General features: G+C 44.1%; 1 protein-coding gene across 1 annotated transcript in view; it reads left to right on the top strand.

Moving 5' to 3' along the window:
• The window catches only part of dmc1 (DNA meiotic recombinase 1), a 151,112-nt gene that overhangs the window by 76,159 nt on the left and 48,204 nt on the right, over positions 1-26,749 (top strand). Inside the window, exon 10 of the mRNA XM_048521125.1 lies at positions 11,889-11,962. Within this exon, the coding sequence (XP_048377082.1) occupies positions 11,889-11,962 (74 nt within the window). The remainder of the gene's footprint in view (positions 1-11,888; positions 11,963-26,749) is intronic.

The following is a 26,749-nucleotide window of genomic DNA, read 5'->3' as shown; positions in this document are numbered from 1 at the left end:
CTATGTGCATGCAAGATAATAAAATGTGAGGCTGGATGAACACAGCAGGCCAAGCAGCATCTCAGGAGCACAAAAGCTGACGTTTCGGGCCTAGACCCTTCATCAGAGAGGGGGATGGGGGGAGGGAACTGGAATAAATAGGGAGAGAGGGGGAGGCGGACCGAAGATGGAGAGTAAAGAAGATAGGTGGAGAGGGTGTAGGTGGGGAGGTAGGGAGGGGATAGGTCAGTCCAGGGAAGACGGACAGGTCAAGGAGGTGGGATGAGGTTAGTAGGTAGCTGGGGGTGCGGCTTGTGTGCATGCAACTACTTTGAGTGGGCATCCACAATGACTTAGAACATCGAGCCCATGAAAGGGGTGGCAATGTCGACATGTAACTGAGTCCAGAGTTTACCCAGGCACTACAATGAATGTTGGGGAGCTGTCAGTGGTAATTTTTGACCTTGTCACTTTGGGCACTGTTACAATAATGTTGCTGTATCATCATCCAATCCGAGCCACCTGACATAGTTTCTAGCAGACAACTTTATTTTTGATGCTCCTGAATGACCAGGTGGAGTTCAGCCAGAATCTAGCGGTGGTCTTTGCTTGGGACAATCACTCTTGCTTTCCATAATGATATTCCATCCTCTATAATGATCTGGTCTTGCTGGGTCCAGAAAGTTTTTAATTCTAATTGTGATGTTCCTTTTGTTTCCCTCATCCCTATTGGCTGTTCTGGTTTTGCGAGGACCGAATCTTTCAGTATCCACAGTCTGATATTTTCAGCGGTCATCAGAAGGGCATACAGGAAGTTCAAAACCAGAACGGACTCTTTCAGTGGTGCTTCAGTAAGCCAGTTCCGTATCCATCTTGCCAGGTCACCTCTGATACCATGTGACTTCACCTTTTGTACTAGGCTGCCATGAGGGACCTTGTCAAAGTCTTTGCTGAAGTCCATGTAAACAACATCAACCGCCTTTCCCTCGATCATCTTTGTCACCTCCCCAAAAGACTTGATCGTTAGTGAGGCATGACCTCCCCCGCACAAAACTGTGCTGTCTATCGCTAATAAATCCATTTGCTTCTAAATGTGTATAGATCTTGTCCCTGAGAATCTTTTCCAATAATTTCCTGACCACTGATGGGAGGCTCACAGGCTTGTCATTTCTAGGATTATCCCGGGTACCCTTCTTAAACAAAGGGACAATATTGGCTATTCTCCAGTCCTCTGAGACCTCAGCTATGGTCAAATAGGATGGAAAGATTTCAGTCAATTCTCCAGCAATTTGTTTTCGTCACCCACAATATTCTGGGACAGATCCCATCAGGACCGGGGATTTATCTACCCTAATACTTTTTCAGATGTTCAACACCTCTTCCTTTCTAATAGCAACTTGGCTTAGAAATTCGACACTCTCTTCCCTCCACCAATTCTTCCTCTTTGGTGAATACCAGCATAAAGTATTCGTTTAGGACCTCTCCTAATTCTTCTGACTTCGCACAGATTCCCTCCTTTGTCCCTGAGTGGGCAAACCCTTTCCCTGGCTACCCTCTTGCTTTTTATATATGTATGGGATTCTCCTTAATTCTGTTTCTTAACGACATTTCATGACCCCTTTTAACCCTTTGAACTCATTGTTTAAGTTCTTTCCTACCTATATACTTCAAGGGCTTCATCAATTCCAATCCTCCTATCCTTACTTATGCTTCCTTTCTCTTTTTGAACAAGGTCATAATGTTTCTGGTCATCCAAGGTTCATGTAACTTGCCATTCCTATCCTTCATTGTCACAGGAATGTGCCACCCCTGAATTCTTACCTGCTGTTTGAAAAAGTCCTACATGTCTGAAGTGGATTTAGCCTCAAACAGCTACCTCCAACTCAACTTTCTCCAGTTCCTGCCTAATATGTTATAGTTCGCCTTACCCCACTGTAACTCATTCACCTGAAGACTGCTGTCATCCGTATCCATGAGTATCTTAAAACTTAACGATATTATGGTCAATATTCCTGAAATGCTCCCCCACTGAAACTTCACTCACCTGGCTGGTTCATTTCCTCAAACCAGGTCCAGTTTAACCACTTCCCTGGTAGGGCTGTGTCAAGACATCCTCCTGAGTGGCCTTTACAAATTCTGCCCCATCCAAGCCCCTAACATGAAGTGAGTCCCAGTCAGTTTAAGTAAGTTAAAATCACCCACCACAACAACTCTGCTGTCTTTACATCCTTCCCAAATCTCAGTGGGATCTCTAATTGTTGGGAGTGGCATGGTGGCTCAGTGGTTAGCACTGCTGCCTCACAGCACCAGGGCCCCAAGTTCAATTCCAGCCTCAGGCAACTGTCTGTGTGGAGTTTGCACATTCTTTCTGTTTCTGGGTGGGTTTCCTGTGGGTGCTCTGGTTTCCTCCCACAATCCAAAGATGTGCAGGGTAGGTGGATTGGCCACCCTAAATTGCTGATAGTGTCCAGGGATATTTAGGCTAGGTGCTTAGACATGGGGAAATGAAGGCGTAGGGGAATGAGTCAGGGTGGGATGCTGTTCGGATGGGCGGTGTGGACTTGTTGGGCCGAATGGCCTGTTTCCACACTGCAGGGATTCTGGAATTCTGAAAATATTCTATCTTCTGCTGGCTGTTGGGAAGCCTGTAATATACCCTCAGCAGTGTAATAGATTTCATAGAAACCTTCCAGTGTGGAAACAGGCCCTTTGACCCAACAAGCCCACACGGACTCTCAGATCATCCCACCTAGACCCATCCCCCTATAACCCACCTAATATACACATCCCTGAAGACTATGAGCAATTTGGCATGGCCAATCCACCTAGCTTGCACATCTTAGGACTGTGAGAGGAAGCTGGAGCACCCAGAGGAAACCCACACAGGGAGCAGCTTTGAGGGGCTAATCAGCCTACCCCGTTCCTGTTTCCTATTGCCTAAGTGACCTTGTGTCTTGCCTGTAGGATCTTGGGTAAATCTCATTTGGAGTACCGTGTGTAGTTTTGGTCTCCTTATCTTATAAAAGAATTATTGCTAAGAGGGAATGCAATGAAGGTACTCAAGACATGTTCCTGGGATAACAGTACCTTCCTGTGAAGAAAGATTGGGCAAACTGGGCCTGTATTCTCTAGAGATTCAAAGTTAACCTCATTTAAACTTACAAAGTATTAAAATTGGTAGGTGGGGTAGATGCAGATAAGATGTTCCCTGATTATGGAGTCGAACGTGAAGGCAGTTTAAAAATAAGCAGGATGCTACTTAGGTTGAAGATGAAAAGAAGTTTTTTTTACTCAGAGGGTTGCCATCCTTTGGAATTCTCTATCACAGAGGTCGGTAAAGCTCAGCTTTTAAGTATATTTAAGGTAGAGACTGATAGAATTCTGATTATCAGTGGTGTGCAGGAATATGGGATGGGGGTGGATACACAACATTGAATTATTCTAATAGCCATGAACATATTGAATGGCTGGACATGGTCTACATTCTGAATGACCTACTCCTGACCTCATATTTTACTACTTTAAACTCAACCTGCCAATTCTTTACCCATTTACTCACATACACTTGCAGATTCCTTATGCCCCTCCAAGTAAATAATATAGATAGCAAATAATTGAGGCTGCAGGACTGATCTTTGTAGCATATTATTAGCTATAATAGAACCTTACAGTATAGAAGTTGCCCTCCAGTCAATCAAGTGTGTACTGCCAAATCAATACTTACTCAGATAACAAGGTGTAGAGCTGGATGAACACAGCAGGCCAAGCACCATCAGAGGAGCAGGAAGGCTGACGCTTCAGGCCTAGACCCTTCTTCAGGAATCATCCCATCTTCCAGCACTTGGCCCATAGCTTTGACTATTACTGCATTTTCAATAATTTTGAAAGATTGTGAGGTTACTTGCCTCTACGATCCACCCATGTAAAAATATTTTTTTCTCAACTCCCCTCTAAACCTCCTGCCTTTCACCTTAAGTATGCCTCCTTGTTTCTGACCCTTTAACTAAGGAAAAATTTGCTGTCTATCTGCTCTGCCATGCCCCTCATAATCTCATAAACCTCTATCTCATCCCCTCCCAACCTTATCTGCTTCAAAGAAAATAACACAAGCTTATCTGATTTCTATTCATAATCAAAGCACTCTATCCCAGGCAACATTCTGGTGAACCTTCTCTGCACTTCCTCCAGTGCATTCAAATATTTACAACAGCACATTAACCAGAACGCCACAAAGTTCTCAAAGTGTAGTCGAGCCAAATTCTTATACAGTTCCAACATAACCTGCCTGTTCTTGTAGTTATGCCTTGACTTGTCCTGTAGATCTTCTTAACTACCCTCTCCACGTGCTGCACTGCTTTCAGAGATTAGTGGACAAGCATCCCAAGATCCTTTTTGTCCTGCGAGCTTCCATATATCCTACTTTTGAGTTCTCCTTTATCTTGTTACTGAGGTGCATTATCTCACACATACCATAGTTAAATTCTATTTGCCACTGAACTGCTCATCTGACCAATTCTTTTATATCGTTCTGTAACCTAAGGCATTCTACCTTATTGTCAATCACCCAGCCAATTTTCGTGTCATGTGTGAACTTATTCATCATTTCTGCCCGGCTCCCTCCCAGCCCCCATCCCATCCTCTCCACAACTCTCCAGCATTCTCATTTACATGGTTTATATATAATCATAATCAGTAAGGGATCCCTGTGGTACACCACTAGACTCCAGCCTCCAGTCACACAAACAGCCTTTGATCACTAATCTCTGTCTCCTACCAATAAATCAGTTTTGGATCCAACTTGCCGAATTACCCTTGATCCCATGTGCTTTTACCTTTATCAGCCTCCCATGCGGAACATTCTCAAAGGCCTTGCTGAAGTTCATATATAACTATCTCAACTGCACTATCCTCATTGTCACAGCTGGTCACTTTCTCAAAAAATTCAACATGATTTGTTAGGCGTGACATCCCTGTGCCAATCATCTGATCAAACTTTACCTCTCTAAATGGAGACTAATTCACTCCTTCAGAATTTTCTATAATAACTTCTCTACCACTGATACGAGACTCACTGGTCCATAGTTCCCTGGTTTATCTCTATCACCCTTCTTGAAAGTGGTACAAAATTAGCTGCCCTTATGTCTTCTGGCACCTACCCTGTGACCAGAGAGGAATTAATAATTTGGGTTAGGGAACCTGTTTTTTCTTACTTCATTCCTTTCAGCAACTTTGGAGACAACTCATCTGGAGAATCTGGGGATTTTCCCACCTGTAAGTCCGTCTATAAAAACCTGCTGAAGAACCTTGCAGTCCACCATCCTGAATTCTGCAACAGTATCCTCCTTCTCCCAAGTGAAGACAGATATGAAATACGTGTTTAACGCTCTACCAATGTCCTGCCTTTCCTTGACCTCTAATGGGTCCTACTTTTTCCCTGGTTATTCTCTTTCCCTTGATATATTTGTCAAATACCTTGTGATTGTCCCTAATTTTCTGAACCAGTTTTTTCTTATGCCCCTGAGCAACCCCCACACCACCCGGGCAATTCCCAATTGCCTTAAGTTCTCCCCTGCATATTCTATATTCCACAAGGACCCCCATTGATATTCTGCCTGTATTTGTTGTACATCTCTCTTTTCCTTTTTATTCAGTTTTGAACATTTCCAGACATCCAGGATTACTCCTTCATTTCACCCTGAAAGGAATATATTGGGCCTATACTTTACACAATTCTTCTTTGAATGCCTCTCTCTGTTCTGCTGTGGATTTACCCTCAATAAACTGTTCCCAGTCTACTTTGGTCAGATATTGCTTTATTTTAATAAAATCCTTTTTTGTAGGTCATCATTTACCCTTTCCATAACAAATTTGAAACTTATTATGTTGCAATTGCTAACGCAAAATGCACCCCACTGTCACCTCAAACAGCTTTCCAGCTTTGTTCCCCAGAATTGGGAGAAATGGGAAGGCAATGGCCTAGTCGTATTGTCGTTGGACTTTTAACCTAGAGGTAATGTTCTGGGGACCTGGGTTCGAATCCTGTTGTGGCAGATGGTGGAATTTAAATTGAATAAGTATCTGGAATTAAGAGTCTAATGATGACCATGAATCCATTGCTAGTTGTCAGGCAAAAACCATCTGGTTCACTGATGTCCTTTAGGGAAGTAAACTGCTATCCTTACCTGGTCTGGCTACATGTGACTCCAGACCCACAACAAAGTGATTGACTCATAACTGCCCTCTGGGCAATTAGGGGTGGGCAATAAATGCTGCCTGGCTAGCAATGCTCTCAAGCCATAAATGCATAAAGGAATTAAGTCGAATACTGGAGAGGTTCTACTGGACTGGTGAGTAGCTAATTTCGTTCCTCTGTTCAAGAAGGGAAACAGGGATAATCGAGGAAACTATAGATCTGTGAGTCGCACATTGGTGGTTGGGAAGCTATTGGAAAGAACTCTTAGGGATAGGATTTACACACATGCCTTACTAACTTGATTGAATTTTTCGAGGAGAAGACAAAAGTGTTTGATGAGGATAGAGCAATGGAAGTTGTTGACATGGATTTTGTTAAGTCTTTCGACAAAGTTCCTCATGGTAGGCTCATTCAGAAGATCAAGATGCATGTGATTTCCGATGACTTGACCGTGTGATTCAGAATTGGCTTGCCCATAGAAGACAGAGGGTAGTGGTGATGGGTAGTTTTCAGGCTGGAGGTCCGTAACTAGTGAGACTAGTGGCGCACCCCTAACCTCAGCTGTTTGTGATATATTTAAATGACTTAGATGGAAGTGTAGATGGATGAGGTAGTAAGTTTGCAAATGATACAAAGATCGGAAGAGTTGTGGATAGTCTGGAAGGTTGTCAAAGGACACAGCAGGATATAGATCATTTGCTGATATGATCAGAGAAATGGCAAATGGTGTTTAATCTGGAAAAAGTGTGAGGTGCTGCACTTTGGGAGGTTAAATACTGTAGAAAAGTATACTGCTAATGATGGTACCCTGAACGGCATTGATGCACAGAAGGATCTTGGGATTCAAGTACACAGTCCCCTGTAAGCTACTTGACCCGAAATGTTAAGTCTAATTTCTGTCCACATATGCTGCTAGACCTGTTGAGCTTTTCCAGAAATTTCGGTTTTTGTGTCGCAAATCTATGTGTTGGCCCATGCATTTAACACATCTGTCAGACTGAAAACCGTGAACATTAGAGACTATTCATCCTCAACTTATTCCTCTGAAATGCAACATGGCTAAACTCCCTCTGCCTTGGTTCCTTTACTAAAATTGTACAAACATCATATCCCTTGACCCTGCTAAACTAGGTTCCTCTCAACAGGACTAGCATATGCACCCATAAGGATGTTAGTCCAGTTCTTTTCTGGTGTAGACTGTCCAGCTTGTAGAAGCCCTACCTTCCCCAGAAATGGTCCCAGTGATCCAAGAATCTAAAATCCTCCATCTTACATCAACTGTTGAGCCATGCATTCATCTGTCCTAATGTCTTAATTCTGTACTTGCTAGCATGTGGCACTGGTAAGGCAAAGATTACTGCGTTTGAGATCCTGCCTTTTAATCTACTGCCTAGCTCCCTGAAATCTTGATGCAAGATTTTAACCCTCATTCTATGTATATCATTGGTACCAATGTGTGCCAGGGCGTCTATCTTATCACCAGCGCGTTAGGATGCACGGCAGCCGCTCAGTGACATCCCTCATTCTGGCACCAGGAAGGCAATACACTATCCTGGAATCACATTTGCGACTGTAGAAATGCCTGTTTGTTCCCCAAACTAGTGAATCCTCTATCACTGTTGTTCCTGCTTTCTCCTTCCTCCCTTCCTGTGTAGTCAGACCATTTGTGGTACCAGAAGCTCAGCTCTGTCTAGACTCAGTTGAGGTATCAGTGTCTTCATCAGCTTCCAAAATGGAATGCTAATTTGTGCGCGGGATCACAAGGGACTCCTGCACTACCTGCCTGATTCTCATTGACTGACTGTTATTCACCTATTCCTTTCTTACCTGCAGTCCCTTCAACTGCAGTACGACCACCACTCTAAACGTGCTATCCACATAACTCAGCCTGCAAAACACAGATCATAAGTTTCTGCAGTTGGGATCACTTTCTGTGCATGTGGCCATCTAGGACTCCAGTAGGATTCATGACTTCTCATATATGATTGGTTACACAAATCATGCGACTGCCCTCGCCTGCCATGACTTCAACCTGAACTTACATAGTCTTACTTGCTAACCTTTCTAAAATTCACTCCAGGAATTCCTCCTCTACAATATTGTGGCTAATTTGATTTGTCCAATCTATGTTCAGATTAAAATCACACATGATTACCAATATTCCCTATTACATGCATCTCTAATTTCCTGTTTAATGCCATTCCCATCTCTGCCCATCACTTTTTTTATTCCCTTTTCTGCCTTTTGTTTTTGTCCCTTTTCCCCCCTTCTCTGACTCCTTACATAGGCTCCCACAACCCCGGCATATTAGTTTGAACCCTCCCCAACGACTCCAGCAATCACTCATTTGGGACATCAGTCCCAGTCTGGTCCAGGTGTCATCCGTCCCTGAGAACCGGTCCCAATACCCCAGGAATCTGAAATCCTCCCCGTGACAATCTTTTCAGCCACATATGCATGTGATATATCCTGTCATTCCTACTCTGACTAGCACGAGGCACTGGTAGTAACCCTGAGATCACTGCCTTTTTCGGGCCGATTTCTTAACTTTCTTCCTAGCTCCCTGTATACTGCTTTTAGGAACTCATCCCTTATACTCTCTTTACTGTGTACCACGACCACTGGCTGTTTACTCTCCCCCTCTAGAATGACCTGCACCCGCTCCGAGACATCCTTGACCCTAATACCTGGAAGGCAACATCCTGGAGTCTCATTTGCAGCCACAGATATCCTGTCTATGCCCCTTATGATTGAGTCCCCCATAATTATTGACCTGGCACACTTTTTACCTCTCCCCTCTGCAGTAGGACTAACCGTGGTGCAAAGGGTTTGGCTGCTTCTCTTTTTCCCTGACAGATCATTCACCTCAACAGTATCCAAAACAGTATACCAGGGGAACAGTATGTTTTGCAGGGGAATGGCCACAGGAGATTCTTGCACAACCTTCCTATCTCTCTTGCTGTGTCTTGTGGTCAACCTTTCTCTTCCTGTCTGCAGAGTCTGAGCCTGCAGTGTGACCACCTCTCTATATGTGCTATCCATGATGCTCTCCCTCGCAGATGGGTCACAGTCTCCCAGCTGCCACTCCAGCTCTGAAACTTCAGCTTCCTGGAACTGAGGGTCTGCGAACATGCTGACCTGGGAGACCAGAACTGTCCCCAGTCTGCCACATGGAGCAAACCAAGACATTGGGCTCTCCACTCGTGGTTTACCTCTTTAAATTAAACATTGGAGAGTAATTTATATGAGATTAGATCAATTCCAGTTATGTGTGGTCCTCCTTTCCTGGTCTGTGTACCACCCTTACAGACTGGAAGCCAAAAAAAAGTACTATTAAGCAATAGAAGTTGTAAAGACTTACCTGCCTTACCTCCTACTCACCAATCAGCTCTCTCCCTTGTAGTCATCTGCGTCAGGACAAGGCTGATTGTGGTCCTCTGATTTTTTTTTGATTGGAGGAGAAGGGAGGGAAACGCTAAAGTAATGCTTGGAATTTGGTAGTGGTGATTGCACTGATACAAACCTTCACTCTGACTGCAAACCAGTGCCCTCCACTCAACACTTGTATTCACTTTAACTTGGAGAGTATCTTGCTGAAGTCCTCCTTCTGGTAGTGGTGACTTTGCCGTTGCAAATCTTCACCATGACTGCCAATCAGCATCTTCACGGCCCTCTTTATAATTTTCTCCACCATTTATCTGCCATTACTCATGTCCCAGTTATTAATTCCTCAGTTGTATTCTCCAAAGGTCTCACACTTGTTTTAGTTATTTGCTTTCTTTTTATATGCCTGTCAAGGCTCTTGCTGTTTGTTTTTTAGACTCCTTACCTATTTACTTCAATAATTTTGCCCTTTTTAATTAGCTTTTGAGTTATCCGCTTCTGGTTGCTAAAAAGTGCCCAATTCCGTGTGAATCTCCGCTGGACACGCTCCAGGGCTAGTATGTCCTTCCTGAGGTGTGGGGCCCAAAATTGAACACAATATTCTAAATGGGGCCTAACTAGAGCTATATAAAGCCTCAGAAGCACATCACTGCTTTTATATTCCAATCCTCTTGAGATAAACGACAACATTACATTCACTTTCTTAATTACGGACTCTACCTGCAAGTTAACCTTGAGCTGCTCGATGGGCAATCGGCTGAGTTATTTCAATTGTGGGAGTGACATGTTAGCTGCCACCTAATACACTTATCCTCATACTTAGAAAATGAAAAGGGAAAATGTCAGCTAGTTACTTCCAAAAACCATTTCCTGAGCTTTACAAAAAGAATATCTCAAGTGGAGAAGCACCATTGTTCCGACAGTCTTCACTCCTGACCTTCTATTGGTTGATGCTAAAACTGTGACAAAAGTTGATTTTTTTGTAGAGACTGGCACTGATAAAATACTGTTATCTATCAATTATTGACAATTATATTCCAGTATATGTTTCTACTCTTAAGACAAACCTAAAGTCAGGTTAAACACCGGAACAAAAACAGAATCAAATAGTTACAAAAACAAAGTTGCTGGAAAAGCTGTGCAGGTCTGGCAGCATTTGTGAAGGAAAATAACAGAGTTAACGTTTCAGGTCCGGTGGCCTTTCCTCAGAACTTGGGGAGGGTCACCGGACCCAAAATATTGACTCTATCTTTTCCTTCACAGATGCTGTCAGACCTGCTGAGCTTTTGTAACTTTGAGCCAGTAACTTTGTTTTTGTTTCTGATTTACAGCATCCACATTTCTTTCGGTTTTTATAATCAAATAGTTAATGGAAACATATTAAAGATGAACATAATATTTATCTGTGGTGATGATGTGCCCCAACTCCTGTGGTGCCCACTGGTGTCTAAAGACCTGTATCATACTAATATCCCTGTCAATGAACACCCAATTACAAGCGTAACTGCAGAAGTGGGACAGGCATTCAGGCCTGCATGACCACTGCCTGAACCTGTTAATGCCCACTTTGGCCAAGCCCAGGAGCAGTTCAGTGATGAAGCCCTCCAACCTGCCTGCCCCTCACATTTGAAGTGCGTTTGAAGTGCACCTAGCAATGTAGGAACAGCCCCTTCAAAAATCTAAAGTGAGGCTATAAACAGAAAAATTCAATGTAAATGTGGAAAACTGTTGCCCCCGGTCCACAAAAAAAATGCCCTGACACCCAGTGTGCTTGCTAAGCCTATTGTCATGTAGGACTGCTGCATGTAGCATCTTGCCAGTGTTCCAGAGGGAAAAAAGAAGGAATCCTTTGTAGAGAGCCTTTCACCAGGGATCTCCACCACCGAAGACCATGTTAGCCTAAGGCATGTCCGAACAAAGGTGAGGATGCGGAGAGTGTGCAACAGCAGCCAATACAGGAAAATCCTCTGTGATATTTTGAAGGGTGAGCGTGAATTTCCCTGAATCGGCTCAGATTGTGGGACATCACATCTTGGGAGAAAGTCCAGTGCATGGGGCCAATGTCGAGTTGTGGACCGAAAGGCATCAGTTCATTGGAGGCCCATCACATACCTGAACCATCTTGATATTCCTTGTTCAGGAACAATTGCATATCATGAATAAGACTGTAAGTTTAATTGTTAATATAACTGGTGCCAACTTCCAAGCTTTAATGCAAAGAACATGTGTGAAGTGAAATAACCTAAGTGAGTCTTGCAAATGAAATACAGGCTGCTTTGGTTTTGAATTTCAAAATTAGTCATCCTACTGTAACATTTTGTGTCATTGACAGGTGAACACCAGATGGAACTACTGGATTATGTAGCAGCTAAATTTCATGAAGAATGCGGCATTTTTAAACTCTTGGTATAAGTAATATTTAAATTAAATTATAGCTTATTAGCTTATAGGATCTGAACTGGCAATTGCCCTAAACTGAATTCTTTCAAGAATGTTCATATTCCTGTTTTATATTTGAGAAATGCTACTGGAGAGGGACCTTTGTGGATGAGATGGTGGGTCCATTCTTTGCTTGTCAATAGTGATGAACCTATTATTTGATTGCTTTCTGGGAAGTGTGCCTGTTATCTTGCTATTTATTGGGAAAGGACGGCATTTGTTTATTGGGGAGCAGCCTATTAACTCCAATTGCTTCTACCCTGTATAGGACTCTGAGGCTGAGCATTTGTGTTCAGATAAAAGTGGCTGGACCTGCCCTTTAGCATGAAATGCACTCTGCTGCCTCTGCTTCCACTTCCTGTTTACAATATGCTATGATTCATTGTGCTACCTGTTACGAGTTGTTTGAGACCTGTGCATTTGAACATATAGAACATAGAGCATTGCAGCGCAGTGCAGGCCCTTCGGCCCTCGATGTTCCGCCAAGATGTTCAACCAATCTGAAGCCCATCTAACCTACACTATTCCATTATCATCCATATGTTTATCCAATGACTATTTAAATGCCCTTAAAGTTGGCGAGTCTACTACTGTTGCAGACAGGGCATTCCACACCCTTACTACTCTCTGAGTAAAGAACCTACCCCTGACATCTGTCCTATAACTATCACCCCTCAATTTAAAGCTATGTCCCCTCGTGCTAGCCATCACCATCTGAGGAAAAAGTCTCTCAGTGTCCACCCTATCTAATCCTCTGATCATCTTGTATATCTATTAAGTCACCTCTTAATCTTCTCTCTAACGACAACAGCCTCAAGTCCCTCAGCCTTTCCTCATAAGACCTTCCTTCCATACCAGGCAACATCCTGGTATATCTCCTCTTTCCAATGCTTCCACATCCTTCCTACAATGCGGCGACCAGAACTGTACGCAATACTCCAAGTGTGGCCGCACGAGAGTTTTGTACAGCTGCAACATGACGTCATGGCTCTGAAGCTCAATCCCTGCCAGAGAAAGTGGTTGAGGCAGGCATAATAGCAACATTTTAAAAACATTTGTGGTAGGAACAATGATGAGAAGGGGTTAGAGGGATACAAACCAAATGCAGGCAATTGGAACTACCTGAGTGGGCACCATGGTCAGCATGGACCAGTTTGGGCCAAAGGACCTGTTTCCATGCTCTTTACTCTGTGACTCTACTCTATGACCCTACCAATAAAACCTAACACACTGTACACCTTCTTAACAACCCTATCAACCTGGCTGGCAACTTTCAGGGATCTATGCACATGGACACCGAGATCTCTCTGCTCATCCACACTACCAAGAATCTTACCATTAGCCCAGTACTATGTATTCCTGTCACTCCTTCCAAAGTGAATTTTCAGCATTAAACTCCATTTTACACTTCTCAGCCTAGCTCTGCAGCTTATCTATATCCCTCTGTAAGCTGCAACATCCTTCTGCACTATCCACAACTCCACTGACTTTAGTGTCATCTGTAAATTTACTAACTCATCCTTCTACGCCCTTATCCAGGTCATTTATAAAAATGACAAACAGCAGTGGCCTCAAAACAGATCCTTGCAGTATGCTACTAGTAACTGAATTCCAGGATGAACATTTCCCATCAACCACCACCCTCTGTCTTCTTACAGCTATCCAATTTCTGATCCAAACTGCTAAATCACCCTCAATCCCATGCCTCCATATTTTCTACAAAAGCCTATCGTGAGAAACCTTATCAAACACTTTACTGAAATCCATATACACCACATCAACCGCTTTACCCTTATCCACCTGTTTGGTCATCTTCTCAAAGAACTCAATAAGGTTGTGAGGCACGACCTATCCTTCACAAAACTGTGTTGTCTATCCCTAATTAAATTATTCCTTTCTAGATGATCATAAATCCTATCTCTTATAATCCTTTCCAACACTTTACCCACAACCGAAGTAAGGCTCACTGGTCTATAATTACCAGGTTTGTCTCAACTCCCCTTCTTGAACAAGGGGACAACATTTGCTATCCTCAAGTCTTCTGGCACTATTTCTGTTGATAATGACGACATAAAGATCAAAGCCAAAGGCTCTTCAATCTCCTCCCTAGCTTCCCAGAGAATCCTAGGATAGATCCCATCCGGCCCAGGGGACTTATCTATTTTCACATTTTCCAGCATTGCTAACACATCCTCCTTATGAACTTCAATTCCGTCTAGTCTAATAGCCTGTATCTCAGTATTGTCCTTGACAACATTGTCTTTTTCCTGTGTGAATACCGACAAAAAATATTCATTTAGCGCCTCTCTTATCTCTTCAGACTCCACGCACAACTTCCCACTACTATCCTTGACTGGCTCGAATTTTACTCCAGTCATTCTTTTATTCCTGACATACCTAAAGAAAGCTTTAGGGTTTTCCATGATCCTACCTGCCAAAGACTTCTCATGTTCCCTGCTGGCTCTTCTTAGGTCTCTCTTTAGGTCCTTCCTGGCTGACTTGTAACTCTCAAGCACCCTAACTGAGCCTTCCCGCCTCATCTTTACATAAGCCTCTTTCTTCCTCTTGACAATAGATTCAACATCTTTAGTAAACCATGGTTCCCTCGCTCGACCACTTCCTCCCTGCCTGACAGGTACATACTTATCAAGGACACACAGTAGCTGTTCCTTGAACAAACTCCACATTTCAATTGTGCACAGCCCTTGCAGTTTCCTTCCCCATCCTATGAATCCTAACTCTTGCCTATTCACCTCATAATTGCCTTTCCCCCAGCTATAACTCTTGCCCTGCGGTATATACCTATCCCTTTCTATCGCTAAAATAAACGTAACCGAATTGAGGTCAGTATCACCAAAGTGCTCGCCTACCTCCAAATCTAACACCTGGCCTGGTTCGTTACACAGTACCAAATCCAATGTGGTCTCGCCTCTTGTTGGCCTATCTACGTACTGTGTCAGGAAACCCTCCTGCACACATTGGACAAAAACTGACCCATCTAAATTACTCAAACTATCGCGTTTCCAGTCAATACTTGGAAAGTTAAAGTCCCCCATAACAACTAACCTGTTACTTTCGCTCCTATCCAGAATCATCTTTGCAATCCTTTCCTCTATATCTCTGGAACTTTTTGGAGACCTATAGACAACTCCCAACAGGGTGATCTCTCCTTTCCTGTTTCTAACCGCAGCCCATAACTACCTCAGTAGATAAGTCCTCATCAAACATCCTTTCTGCCACCGTAATACTGTCCTTGACTAACAATGCCACACCTCCCCCTCTTTTACCAACTTCCCTGATCTTACTGAAACATCTAAACCCCGGAACCTGGAACAACCATTCCTGTTCCTGCTCTATCCATGTCTCCGAAATGGCCACAACATTGAAGTCCCAGGTACCAACCCATGCTGCAAGTTCACCCACCTTATTCCGGATGCGCCTGGCATTAACGTAGACACACTTCAAATTACCTTCCTGCCTGCCGGTACACTCCTGCAACCTTGAAACCTTATTCATAACCTCACTACTCTCAACCTCCTGTACACTGGAGCTCCAATTTAGGTTCCCATCCCCCTGCTGAATTAGTTTAAACCCTCACAAAGAGCATTAGCAAACTCCCCCCCAGGATATTGGTACCCCTCTGGTTCAGGTGTAGACCTTCCCATTTGTCGAGGTCCCACCTAAGCCAGAATGAGCCCTGATTATCCAGGTATCTGAATCCCTTCCTTCTGCACCATCCCTGTGGCCACATGTTCAAATGCTCTCTCTCCCTGTTCTTTGCCTTGCTAGCACATGTCACGGCCTGATGAAGGATGTGTTTGGCTCTTGTGGCAGTGGTTCTTCAGAATGCAAGTCATTTGGCCTCCATAGTCAGATATGAGTGAACCTCTGAAATCAGCCTTGTGTTAGAAAGAAAATTTCAGTTACTTGCATCGCGCCCACTGCTTTATCAGTTATTAGTAAACATATGCAAAGGGGATTTAGGGAGTTTCGTAAACAGTTGAAAAGTAGGAACAAAAACAAAGTTGCTGGAAAAGTTCAGCAGGTCTGGCAGCATCCGTGAAGAAGAAAACAGAGTTAATGTTTTGGGACCAGTGACCCTTCCTTAGAACTGATGGTGGCTGGGAACACGTCATTTTATATGTAGAAAGTAGGGAGGTGGGTGGGGTTGCAAGTAAACAATAAGATAGAGCCCAAAGAGAGAGAAAGACAGTTGGACAGAAAAGGAGTTGCTAACTATCAGGCTGGGAGGGTGAATAGTTGTTAATGGGGACTGTTAGTGACTAACAACAGGGGATGAGCAGTGGCAGGCTATGTGGTAACAAGGCCTGGTGTGTGGGGTGGGGGGCTGCACTGACAGACCTCATTAACAACTATTCACCTTCCCAGCCTGATCGTTAGCAACTTCTTTGTCTGTCCAATTGTCTTTCTCTCTCTTTGGGCTCTATCCTATTGTTTACTCCCTACCCCACCCACCTCCCAGTTTTCTGCATATTAACTGACGTCTTCCCAGCCACTATCAGTTCTGAGGAAGGGTCATCGGACCCGAAACGTTAACTCTGTTATCTCCCTTACAGATGCTACCAGACCTGCTGAGCTTTGCCAGCAATTTTGTTTTTGTTCCTGATTTACAGCATCCAGAGTTCTTTTGGCTTTTAGTTGAAAAGTAAGACCTCGAGAGTTGTAATCTTAGGATTTCTCCCTGTGCCACCTGCTAGGAGGCAAGAGATAGGAAGATAATAAAGTTGAATCTGTGGCAACAGAACTGGTGTGATGTCAGATATCTGGATCATTGGGATTTTTTCAGGGGAATCTGTATAAGCAAGACAGGTTGTATTTCAACTGGAATGCATCAATATCCTTGAAGGGGGGTCTGCTAGTGGCACTAGGGAGGTTTTAAACTAGTGTGACAGTGGGGTAGGAACCAGTGGGGTAGAGCAGTAGATCATTATGTGGAGTGATTGAGGAGAATGCATAGTTTAAGTCATGTAAATCTAATATGAAGTAAAGGCAGGATCAGGTTAATGAACATGGTACTACTGACTGTCTGAATTTATTTAAATGCAAGGAAGTATAACAGGCAAGGCAGGTGAACCTAGGGCCTATATATTTTAAGATCGTTATGGATAATGCTCAATTTGGAGAAGGCTAATTTCAATAGTATTAGGTAGGAATTGGAGAAATAGATTGAGGAGGGCAGCTGTTTGAGGGTAAATCCACATCTGACATGTGAGAGTCTTTTAAAAGCCAGCTGACCAGAGTTCATGATGAGATTATTCCTGTGAGGATGAAAGATAAGGATGGCAGGTTTGAGAACCCTGGATGACAAGAAATGTTAAAAATTTAGTCAAAAAGCACATGTAAGGAAAATGCAATCAGACAAATTACAGGAAGATTATAAAGAAAGAAGAAAATAACTTTAAAAAGGAATAAGGAGGGCTAAATGGAGCCAGGAAGTGGCCTTGGAAACTAGGGTTAAGGACAATACCAAGGCATTTTATACATATATGAGAAACAAGTGGGTAGCTAGGTAAAGAGTAGAATGACTCCAGGGCAAAGAAGGGAGTTTATGCTTGAACCAGAGCAAGTGGGTGAGATAATTTTTGTAACAAGGTCAGCTAGCTGGTCCTAATAGTCCCCATCAGGAAACTCATATTCTGTTAATCTGGTCCATCCAGGCATCCCTGGCTGACAGATTAAAAACAGGAGTGTCAGACATGCTGACACTGAGAGCTGGCTCTGAGGTGGCTGGACCAGTGTCAAGGATTTTCCATGTGTAAATAAAGGGTGACTTGTGATGAAATGCTGGAACTGTGTGGAGTTATTTCATGAGATTCTTAATGGGTATTTCATATTGGTATTCACAAAGGAGATAGACATGGATAATTGTAAGATGAGGGAAGAGTATGGTGATATTCTGGGGCATATTGATATTAAGATAGAAGATGTTTTGGGTGTCTTTTAAACGTTAAGTCTGAGAGTCAGAATCCTACAGTGCCGAGACAGGCTCTTCGACCCAAACTGGCCCATGCCAATCAAAATGTCCATCCATATTAACCTCATTTCCCTGCACTTGGTCCATATTCTTTGAAACCTTTCCTATCCATGTTTTCATCCAAGTACCTTTTAAATGTTGTTAATGTACCCACCTCAACCACTCATTCCATATGGGTTCCATCTTCTGTGTAAAAAAGTTTCCTCTCAGGTTCCCCTGTATTCTTTCCCCTCATACATTAAACTGATGCCCTATAGTCTTCGATTTTCAAATCCTGGGAAAAAGACTGAATGCATTTACACTATCTTTGCCTTGAATGACCTAAGACACTTCTTTAAGATCCCCTCTTCAATTTCCTATGCTCAAAAGAAAACAAGTCCTAGCTTGTCCAACCTCTCTCTATGACTCAGTCCCTTGAGTCTTAGCAACATTCTTGTAAATATCTTCTGCACTCTTTCCCGTTTAATAACATCCTTCCTATAGCAAGATGACCAAAATTGAACACAATACTCCAAGTGCAGCCTCACCAACGGCCTGTACAACTGCGGCATAACTCCCCAACTTCTATATTCGGTGCCCTGATTGATGAAGGCCAGTATGTCAAAAGCCTTCTTCACGACCCTGTCTACCAGTGACTCCACTGTCAGAGAACCATGGACCTGAACTCCAAGGTCTCTGTTCCATTGCACTCCTTAAGGCTCTACCATTCACCATGAAACTCATACCTTAATTTGACTTTCCAAAATGCATCACCTTACATTTATCTATATTAAACTCTATTTGGCATATCTTGGCCTACTTCCCCAGCTGATTAAGATCCCGCTGCATTTCTGATAACCTTCTTCAGTGTTCATTGTCCACTACTCACAGGCCTCCAGTCCGACAAGAATCCAACCACTATTACTCTCTACTTCCTACCATCAAGCCAATTTGTATCCAATTTGCTAGCTCTCCCTGGATTCCATGCAATGTAACCATCCTGAGAAGCCTACTATGTGGAACCTTATCAATGCCCTTACTGAAATCCAAATAGTCTATGTCCTATGGCCCTTCCGTCATCAACCTTCCTGGTCACTTCAAAGAATTCTAACAAATTAGTGAGGCATGATCTCCCACACACGAAGCCATTTTGACTACTCCTAATCAAACCCTGTCCTTCTAAATGTATGTATATCTTATCTCAGAATTTTCTCAAGTAACTTATCTACGACAGATTTTAAGTTTATAATTCCCATGTTTTTCTTTGCAGTTCTTCTTGATCAAGGGCACAACATCCACTACCCTCCAGTATGCCAGGATCCAACCTGTGGCTAACAATGATTCAGATACATATGCCAGGGTCCCTGCAATTTCTTCTCTAGCCTCTTGCTAGATTCTTGGATATATCTGATTAGGACCAGGAGATTTATCCACCATTATATGTTCTAATACTTCCAACACCTCTGCTTCTGTGATTTGGACTGTTCCCAAGATATCGCCACTAACTTCCCCAAGTTCCCAAGTCTTCATGTCTTTCCCCACAGGAAACACAGAGGAGAAATATTCATTGAGGACTTTGCCCATCTCCTGTGGCTCCAAAGATGCATGTGTACTTTGGTCCCTGAGGTGTCCTATTCTCTCTCTAGTTATTCTTTTTCCTTTAATATATTTAAAGAATCTCCTTGGATTCACTTTAACCTTCTCAGCCAAAACTATCACATGCCCCCGTTTCACTCTTGATTTCCTTCTTCAGTTAACTCCTGTATCTCCTACATAACTCCAGGGATTCCATTGATCACAGCTGCCTGTTCCTGAGCCATGCCTCCTTTTTTCTGGTCAAAGCCTCCATGTCTGTTGTCATCCCAGGTTTGTTATTCCTGCCAACCTTGTCCTTCACCCTCACAGAAACATATAGATCTTGACTTCTAGCTATCACACTTTTAAAAACCTCCCACTTGCCAGAAGTCTGTTTGCCTGCAAACAAACTATTTCAGTGAACCCCTGATAGCACCTGTCTAATTCCATCAAAATGCACCTTGCCCCAATTTAGAATTTGAACTTGTGGACTTTTTTTTCCCTTCTCCATAACTACTTTAAAATTAATAGAACAATGGTCACTCGTCCCTACGTGCTCCCCCACTGTCACCTCAGTCACCTGTCTGCCCTATTTTCCAAGAGTAGGCCAAGTTTTCCCTTTTCCCTATGTACTCCATGTACTGCTTGAAGTAACTTTCTTGAACACATTTAACAAATTCAACCCAATCTAAGCCCTTAACTTTATGGCAGTCCCAATCTATGTTAGGAAAATTAAAATTTCCCACTCTGACAACCCTTTTTCACCTGCAAGCCTCCTCATTCTCCCTGCATATTTGTTCCTGTAATTCCCATTGACTTTTTGGGGGCCTATACTACAATGCCATTTATGTCACCAGCCCCTTCTTATTTCTTAGCTCCAACCACAAAGCCTCACTGGATGATCCCTCAGTTATTTCATCCTTGACTACTGCTGTGATACACCTCTTAATCAATTCCCCCTCCCCTCTTTCCTCTACCTCTGTCTCACTTAAAACACCTGTACCCCAGCACATTAAGCTACCAGTCCTGTCCCTTCTTTAGCCATGTTTCTGTAATGGCTGTAATATCCCAGAGTCACGTACCTATCCATGCTCTGAGTTAATTGGCCTTACATGTCAGCCATTTTGCATTGAAATAGATGCAATTTAATCCAACAGGCATTCCTCACTGCCTGCCGTGTTCCAGCCTGACCTGCCTCTTGAACTTGCTATTTCTGACAACTATATCTCCCTCCAGCCTCACATTTGCCTCCCTGCAGTTGAGGATCCCAACCCCTGCCAATTTAGTTTAAAGCCTTCCTTGAAACGCCAGCAAATCTGCCCTCCAAGATATTGGTTCCCCTCCAGTTCAGGTGCAATGCGTCCCTCTTGAACAGGTCACCTCTGCCCCAGAAAAGATCCCAATGATCCAGGAATCTGAATCGCTGCCTGCTTTCCAATTCTTTAGCCACACATTCGTTTGGCATATCCACCTGTTCTTACCGTACTAATACTCATCCCTGTTTCTACCTTTGTCATTTGTTCCAATCTGCACAATGACTTCTGGCTGCTCATCCTCCCCCTTGACAATCATCTGCTGCAGCTCTGAGATACCCTAGAGCCTGGCACCCAGGAAGCAACACACCATCTAGGTATCTCATTTGCAGGCACAGAATCTCCTAGCTGTCCCCCTGTATGCACTAGAGTGATGCCTCTCCCTCTTGGTCACCCTCTACTGAACGCTGTTCCTCTTGCTGATCACAGGGTCTGTTGCCAGATGATCCACTCCTCAGTGCAGGTGACTGCTTCCAGGCTGTAACGTATGTCCCAAAGTGATGTCTCTTCCTCTCAGTCACCCAGTGCTGGATGCTCTTCCTCCTGCTGATCACAGAGGCTGTTGCCAGACAATCCACTGCTCAGTGTGGGTGACTGCTTCCAGGCTCCAATGTATGCACCAAAGTGATGCCTGTCTCTCTCAGTCACCCTCTGCTGGATTAAGGTTGATAAGTCTCCAAGTCTTGATGGCTTCTTTCCCGGAGTACTGAGAGGGCAAGAGAACAGATACTGGGACCTTGACAGAGATCATTGCATCCTCTTTAGCCAAGAGTGAGGTCCAATAATACTAGCGAATAGCCAACGCTGCTCCTTTGTATAAGAAGAGCAACAGGAATAATCCAAGGAATTATAGGCTGTTGAGCTTTACATCAATGGGAGGGAAATTATTGGAGAAGATTCTTAAAGATAGGATTTGCTCACATTTGGAAAATAATGACATATTCCAGTTAGTCAGCGTAGCTTTGTGCAAGGGAGGCCTGTCTCACAAATTTGATTGAGTATTTTGAGGAAATGATCAAGATGATTAATGAGGATAGGGCAGTAGATGTGTCTAACATGGACTTTACTCAAGTGTTTGACAAATGCCTTCATGATAAGCTGGTACAGAAGATTAAGTCACATGGGATTCATGGTGAGTTAGTAAGTTACATACAAAATTGCCTTAGTCATTGAGGACAGAGGTTAGTTCGGGTGGAGTGTTTTTCTGACTAGAGGTCCATGACCAGTGGTATTCCATAAAGACCAGTGCTGGTATCTGAGTTGTTTGTAATATATATATATATGAATGATTTGGATGAAGTTGTACATAGTCTGATTACTAAATTTGCAGATGACACAAAAATTGGTAGACTTGTGGTTAGTGAGAAAGGTTGTCAAAGGAAACAATAGGATAAAGATCAGTTGGAAAGTTGCACAGAGAAATGGCAGATGAAGAATAATCTGGACCAATGTGAGGTTTCATAGAATCCCCAGTGTGGAAACAGGCCATTCAGCCCAAAAGGTCCACATTGTCTCTCTGAAGAGCATCCCACCCAGACTCACCCCTATCCCTGTAACCCTACATTCCCTTGACTTATCCACCTAACCTACACATCCCTTGACACTATGAGCAATTTACCATGGCCAATCCACCCAATCTGTACACTTTGGATTGTAGGAAGAAACCTGTGCAGACATGGGGAGAACGTGCAAACTCGCCACGGTCATCAGAGGATAGAACTGAACCTTGGTCCCTGGTGATGTGAGGCCATGCTGAGCCCTTTTTTTGCCTTGTCTTTTGCTTTTTTTGTACTGGCTCAAAGATGCAAACAGCGTTGCCATAAGAAGCCGCAATTCTGTCTTACTGAAGGGGGCACTCCTCACAGCTCACTTGAATATTTCCATGTTTAGCAGCAGAGATGACCTGAACACATTCAAAATCAGTTCCAAAGATCACCATGTCATAGGCTGAAGCGAACACCAGGAATAGGTTGTCAGCAAGGCCCCTGATCAATTAGCAGTTATCCCCAGGGTTGACAGCTCTGGTCAGCACCTGATGGAAATGCGTCTTCTCAGGCAGGCAGCCCAGCCAGGTCGGGTCTGCTCAGATCCAACTGTCTCCACAATCTCTGTACTTCAGAACATGTCAACTCATCTCACTGGTGCCTGAATGATATCTTCTATTTCCTTCAGAAAAAGTCCCTCTTTCTTTCTTTCTACCCCTGTTCCCTAGAGGAAGACAGCCCCAATCAGAAAGCAACACTTCCTTCTCTGTCTCTCTCCAAGCACCCACTCCACTGCTTCAGTTTATTTATAAAATGCCTGGATTTTTTGGTGCCTCCAGGCATGTGTACCCTCAGCTCGTTCCCCCATGCCAATGCCCACTGAGCCCACCACTGAGGTCACATATTTTGGGAGGTCAAATCATAGAATCCCTACAGTGTGGAAACAGGCCATTCAGCCAAACAAGTCCACACCACCTCTGTGAAGAGCATCCCACCCAGACCCATTCTCTACCCCTGATTTTCCCATGTCTGGCCCACCTGACCCAAAAACCCCTGAACACTACGGGCAATTTAGCATGGCCAATGCACCTACCCTGCACATCTTCAGACTGTGGGAGGAAACCAGAACACCTGAAGGAAACCCACACAGACACGTGGAGAATGTGCAAACTCCAAACAGACAGTCACCCAAGGATGGAATTGAACCCAGGTCCCCGGTGCTGTGAGGCAGCAGTGCTAACCACTGAGCCACTGTGCCACCCTGAATGCAAGAGGAAAATATACAGTGAATGGCAGGACCATTAAGAGTATTTATATACAAGGGGATCTTGAGGAGCAAGTCCACAGCTCCCTGAAAGCGGCAGTACAAATGAATAAGTTGGTAACAAGGTTTATGGCTTGCTTCAGCATCTATTGAAACACTGAGTACAAAAGTTGGCAAGTCTTGTTGGAGCTGTATAAAACTTCAGTTTAGCCACATTTGGAGTATCATATGCTGTTCTGGTTGCGACCCTTGAGGAAGGATGTGCAGGCTTTGGAGAGGCTGCAAAAGAGGCTCACCAGGATGTTACCTGGATTGGAGTGTATTAATTATTAGGAGAGGTTGGACAAATTTGAATTGCTTTCAGTACAATCTTGGAGGATTGGGGCAATCGGTTAGAAATGTATACAATTATGAGAGACATGGACAGGGTAGGTAGAGTCTTTTTCTAAGGGTGGAAATGTCAAATACTAGAGGGCATAGGTTTAAGGTGAGGAGGGTAACTTTAAAGGAGATGTGTAAGAAAAGTTTTTTTACACAGAGCATGGTAGATGCGTGGCATTCACTGCCAAGGACGTGGTAAAAGCAGAAACATTCCTGCTGTAGCTACGCACCCTTGTCTGTCTTATCTGGAAGGAGGACATAGAAATGTGGAAGATAGGTGCAGGAGGAGGCCATTTGGCCCTTTGAGCCTGCTCCGCCATTCTTGACAATCATGGCTGATCATCCAACTCAATAGTTTAATCCTGCTTTCTTCCCATAACCTTTGATCCTATTTGCCCCAAGTGCTATATCTAGTCATCTCTGGAATACTTTCAATGTTTTTGTATCAACTACTTCATGTGGTAATGAAATCCACAGGCTCGCCACTCTTCGTGTAAAGAAATGTCTCCTCATTTCCGTCCTAATTCGTATACTCCTAATCCTCCTCATACTGTGACACCTGGTTCTGGACACACCCACAAATGGGAACATCCTCCATGGATCACAGGAGAGCTCTGAGAAGCACATTCCTTTTCATAAACAGGAACAAGTCCAATTATGGTAACCACAGGGAAATCTCCCTGATGTCAACTGTTGAAAAAGTCTCCCCCATGGTCCTCCTCAACTGATTCGTCCCTGTGGCTGAGGAACTTTTACAGGGTTACAGTGTGGGTTTCGGCCACAGAGGGGCACAATAGACATGATTTTCACCGCGAGATAGCTATGCAGAAAGGCAGAGAAAAGAACTTATCTCTGTATGTGGCCTTCTTTGAGTGGCCTTACAAAGGCCTTTGACACTGTCAGTTGGGAAGAATGGAGTGTCCTTCTCTTCTTTGGTTGCCCACCATGAAGTTTGCCACCATCCTTTGCCTGCTCCACGAAGCCATGATGATGACAAATGGCTCCACCAGCAATCCATTCCCCATTTGGACCAGTGTCAGGCAGGGCTGTGTCATTGTCCTAACACTTCTCAATCTACTTCATTGCAATGCTTCACTCACCACTGACAAGCTCCCTGCTCTAGTGGAGCTTACTAACAGAACCTGGGGAAATATTCAAGCTCTGCTGCCTTCAAACCAAAACCACAATCACCCAAACCAGCAATTGAGCTGCAGTACACAGATGATTCTTGTGTATATGTAATCTCAGAGGATGTGGTCGTTTCCCTGAAAAACAAGTATACCATTTTGGATACTGTTGGGGGGGTCGACTTACCAGGAGCATGCACTGGAGTGCAGGTCTCTGGCACAGAGTCTGTCCCTCTTGCACAAAAGGGAAGGGGGGATAGGAAGAGAGTGATAGTCATCGGGGACTCAATAGTTAGAGGGACTGATAGAAGGTTTGCCGGGAACGAAAGAGACTCACGATTGGTGTGTTGCCTCCCAGGTGCCAGGGTCCGTGATGTCTCGGATCGTGTCTTTGGGGTCCTGAGGGGAGAGGGTGACCAGCCCCAAGTCGTGGTCCACGTAGGCACCAACGACATAGGTAGAAAGAGGGATAGGGATGTCAGGCAGGATTTCAGGGAGCTAGGGTGGAAGTTGAGAGCTAGAACAAACAGAATGGTCATCTCTGGTTTGTTACCCATGCCACGTGATAGCGCGGCAAAGAACAGGGAGAGATTCCAGCTCAACACGTGGCTGCAGGGATGGTGCAGGAGGGAGGGCTTCAGGTACATGGACAATTGGGGCTCATTCTGGGGAAGGTGGGACCTCAACTAACAGGATGGTCTCCACTTGAACCAGAGGGGCACTAATATCCTGGGTGGGAAATTCGTTAGTGCCATTCGGGTGGATTTAAACTAGCTCAGAAGGGGGATGGGAAACTGAGGTGTAATCCTAGTACACAGGAGGATGAGCGTAGGGAGGACATGGTCAGGACCTCACTGTCACAGGAGTGTGCTGGCTGGATTGAAGTGTGTCTACTTTAATGCCAGGAGTATCCGGAGTAAGGTAGGTGAGCTTGCAGCATGGATAGGTACCTGGGACTTCGATGTTGTGGCCATTTCGGAGACATGGATAGAGCAGGGTCAGGAATGGATGTTGCAGGTTCCAGGGTTTAGATCTTTCATTAAATTCAGGGAAGGTGGTAAAAGAGGGGGAGGTGTGGCTTTGTTGGTCAAGGACAGTATAACGGTGGCTGAAAGAACCTTTGAGGACAGTCTACTGAGGTGGTATGGGCTGAGGTTGCCGAGGAAGGTTTGTCGACTGAGTCAGTATGGGTGGAAGTTAGGAACAGCAAGGCAGCAGTCACCTCACTGGGGGTTTTCTACAGACCCCCAAATAGCAGTAGGGAGATCGAAGAACACATTGGCCGGCAGATTGTTGAAAAGTGCAAACGTAGCAGGGTTGTTGTTATGGGTGACTTCAGCTTTCCCAATATAGATTGGAACCTCCTCAGTGCAGATGGTTTGGATGGAGCCGTTTTTGTCAGGTGTGTTCAGGAGGGTTTCCTTACTCAGGATGTGGACAGGCCGACGAGGGGGGAGGCCAGTTTGGATTTGGTGCTCGGCAATGAGCCAGGACAGGTGTCAGATCTCGTGGTGGGAGAACACTTTGGCGACAGTGACCACAACAGCCTCACATTTACCATAGCCATGGAAAGGGAAAGGAGCAGTTACCAGGGGAAGATATTTAACTGGGGTAAAGGAAACTATGATGCTATCAG

Source organism: Stegostoma tigrinum, chromosome 38, assembly GCF_030684315.1.
Source record: "Stegostoma tigrinum isolate sSteTig4 chromosome 38, sSteTig4.hap1, whole genome shotgun sequence".
Lineage (NCBI taxonomy): Eukaryota > Metazoa > Chordata > Chondrichthyes > Orectolobiformes > Stegostomatidae > Stegostoma > Stegostoma tigrinum.
Note: the sequence above shows the minus strand (reverse complement) of the source record. Positions and strands in the feature narration are given on the sequence as shown.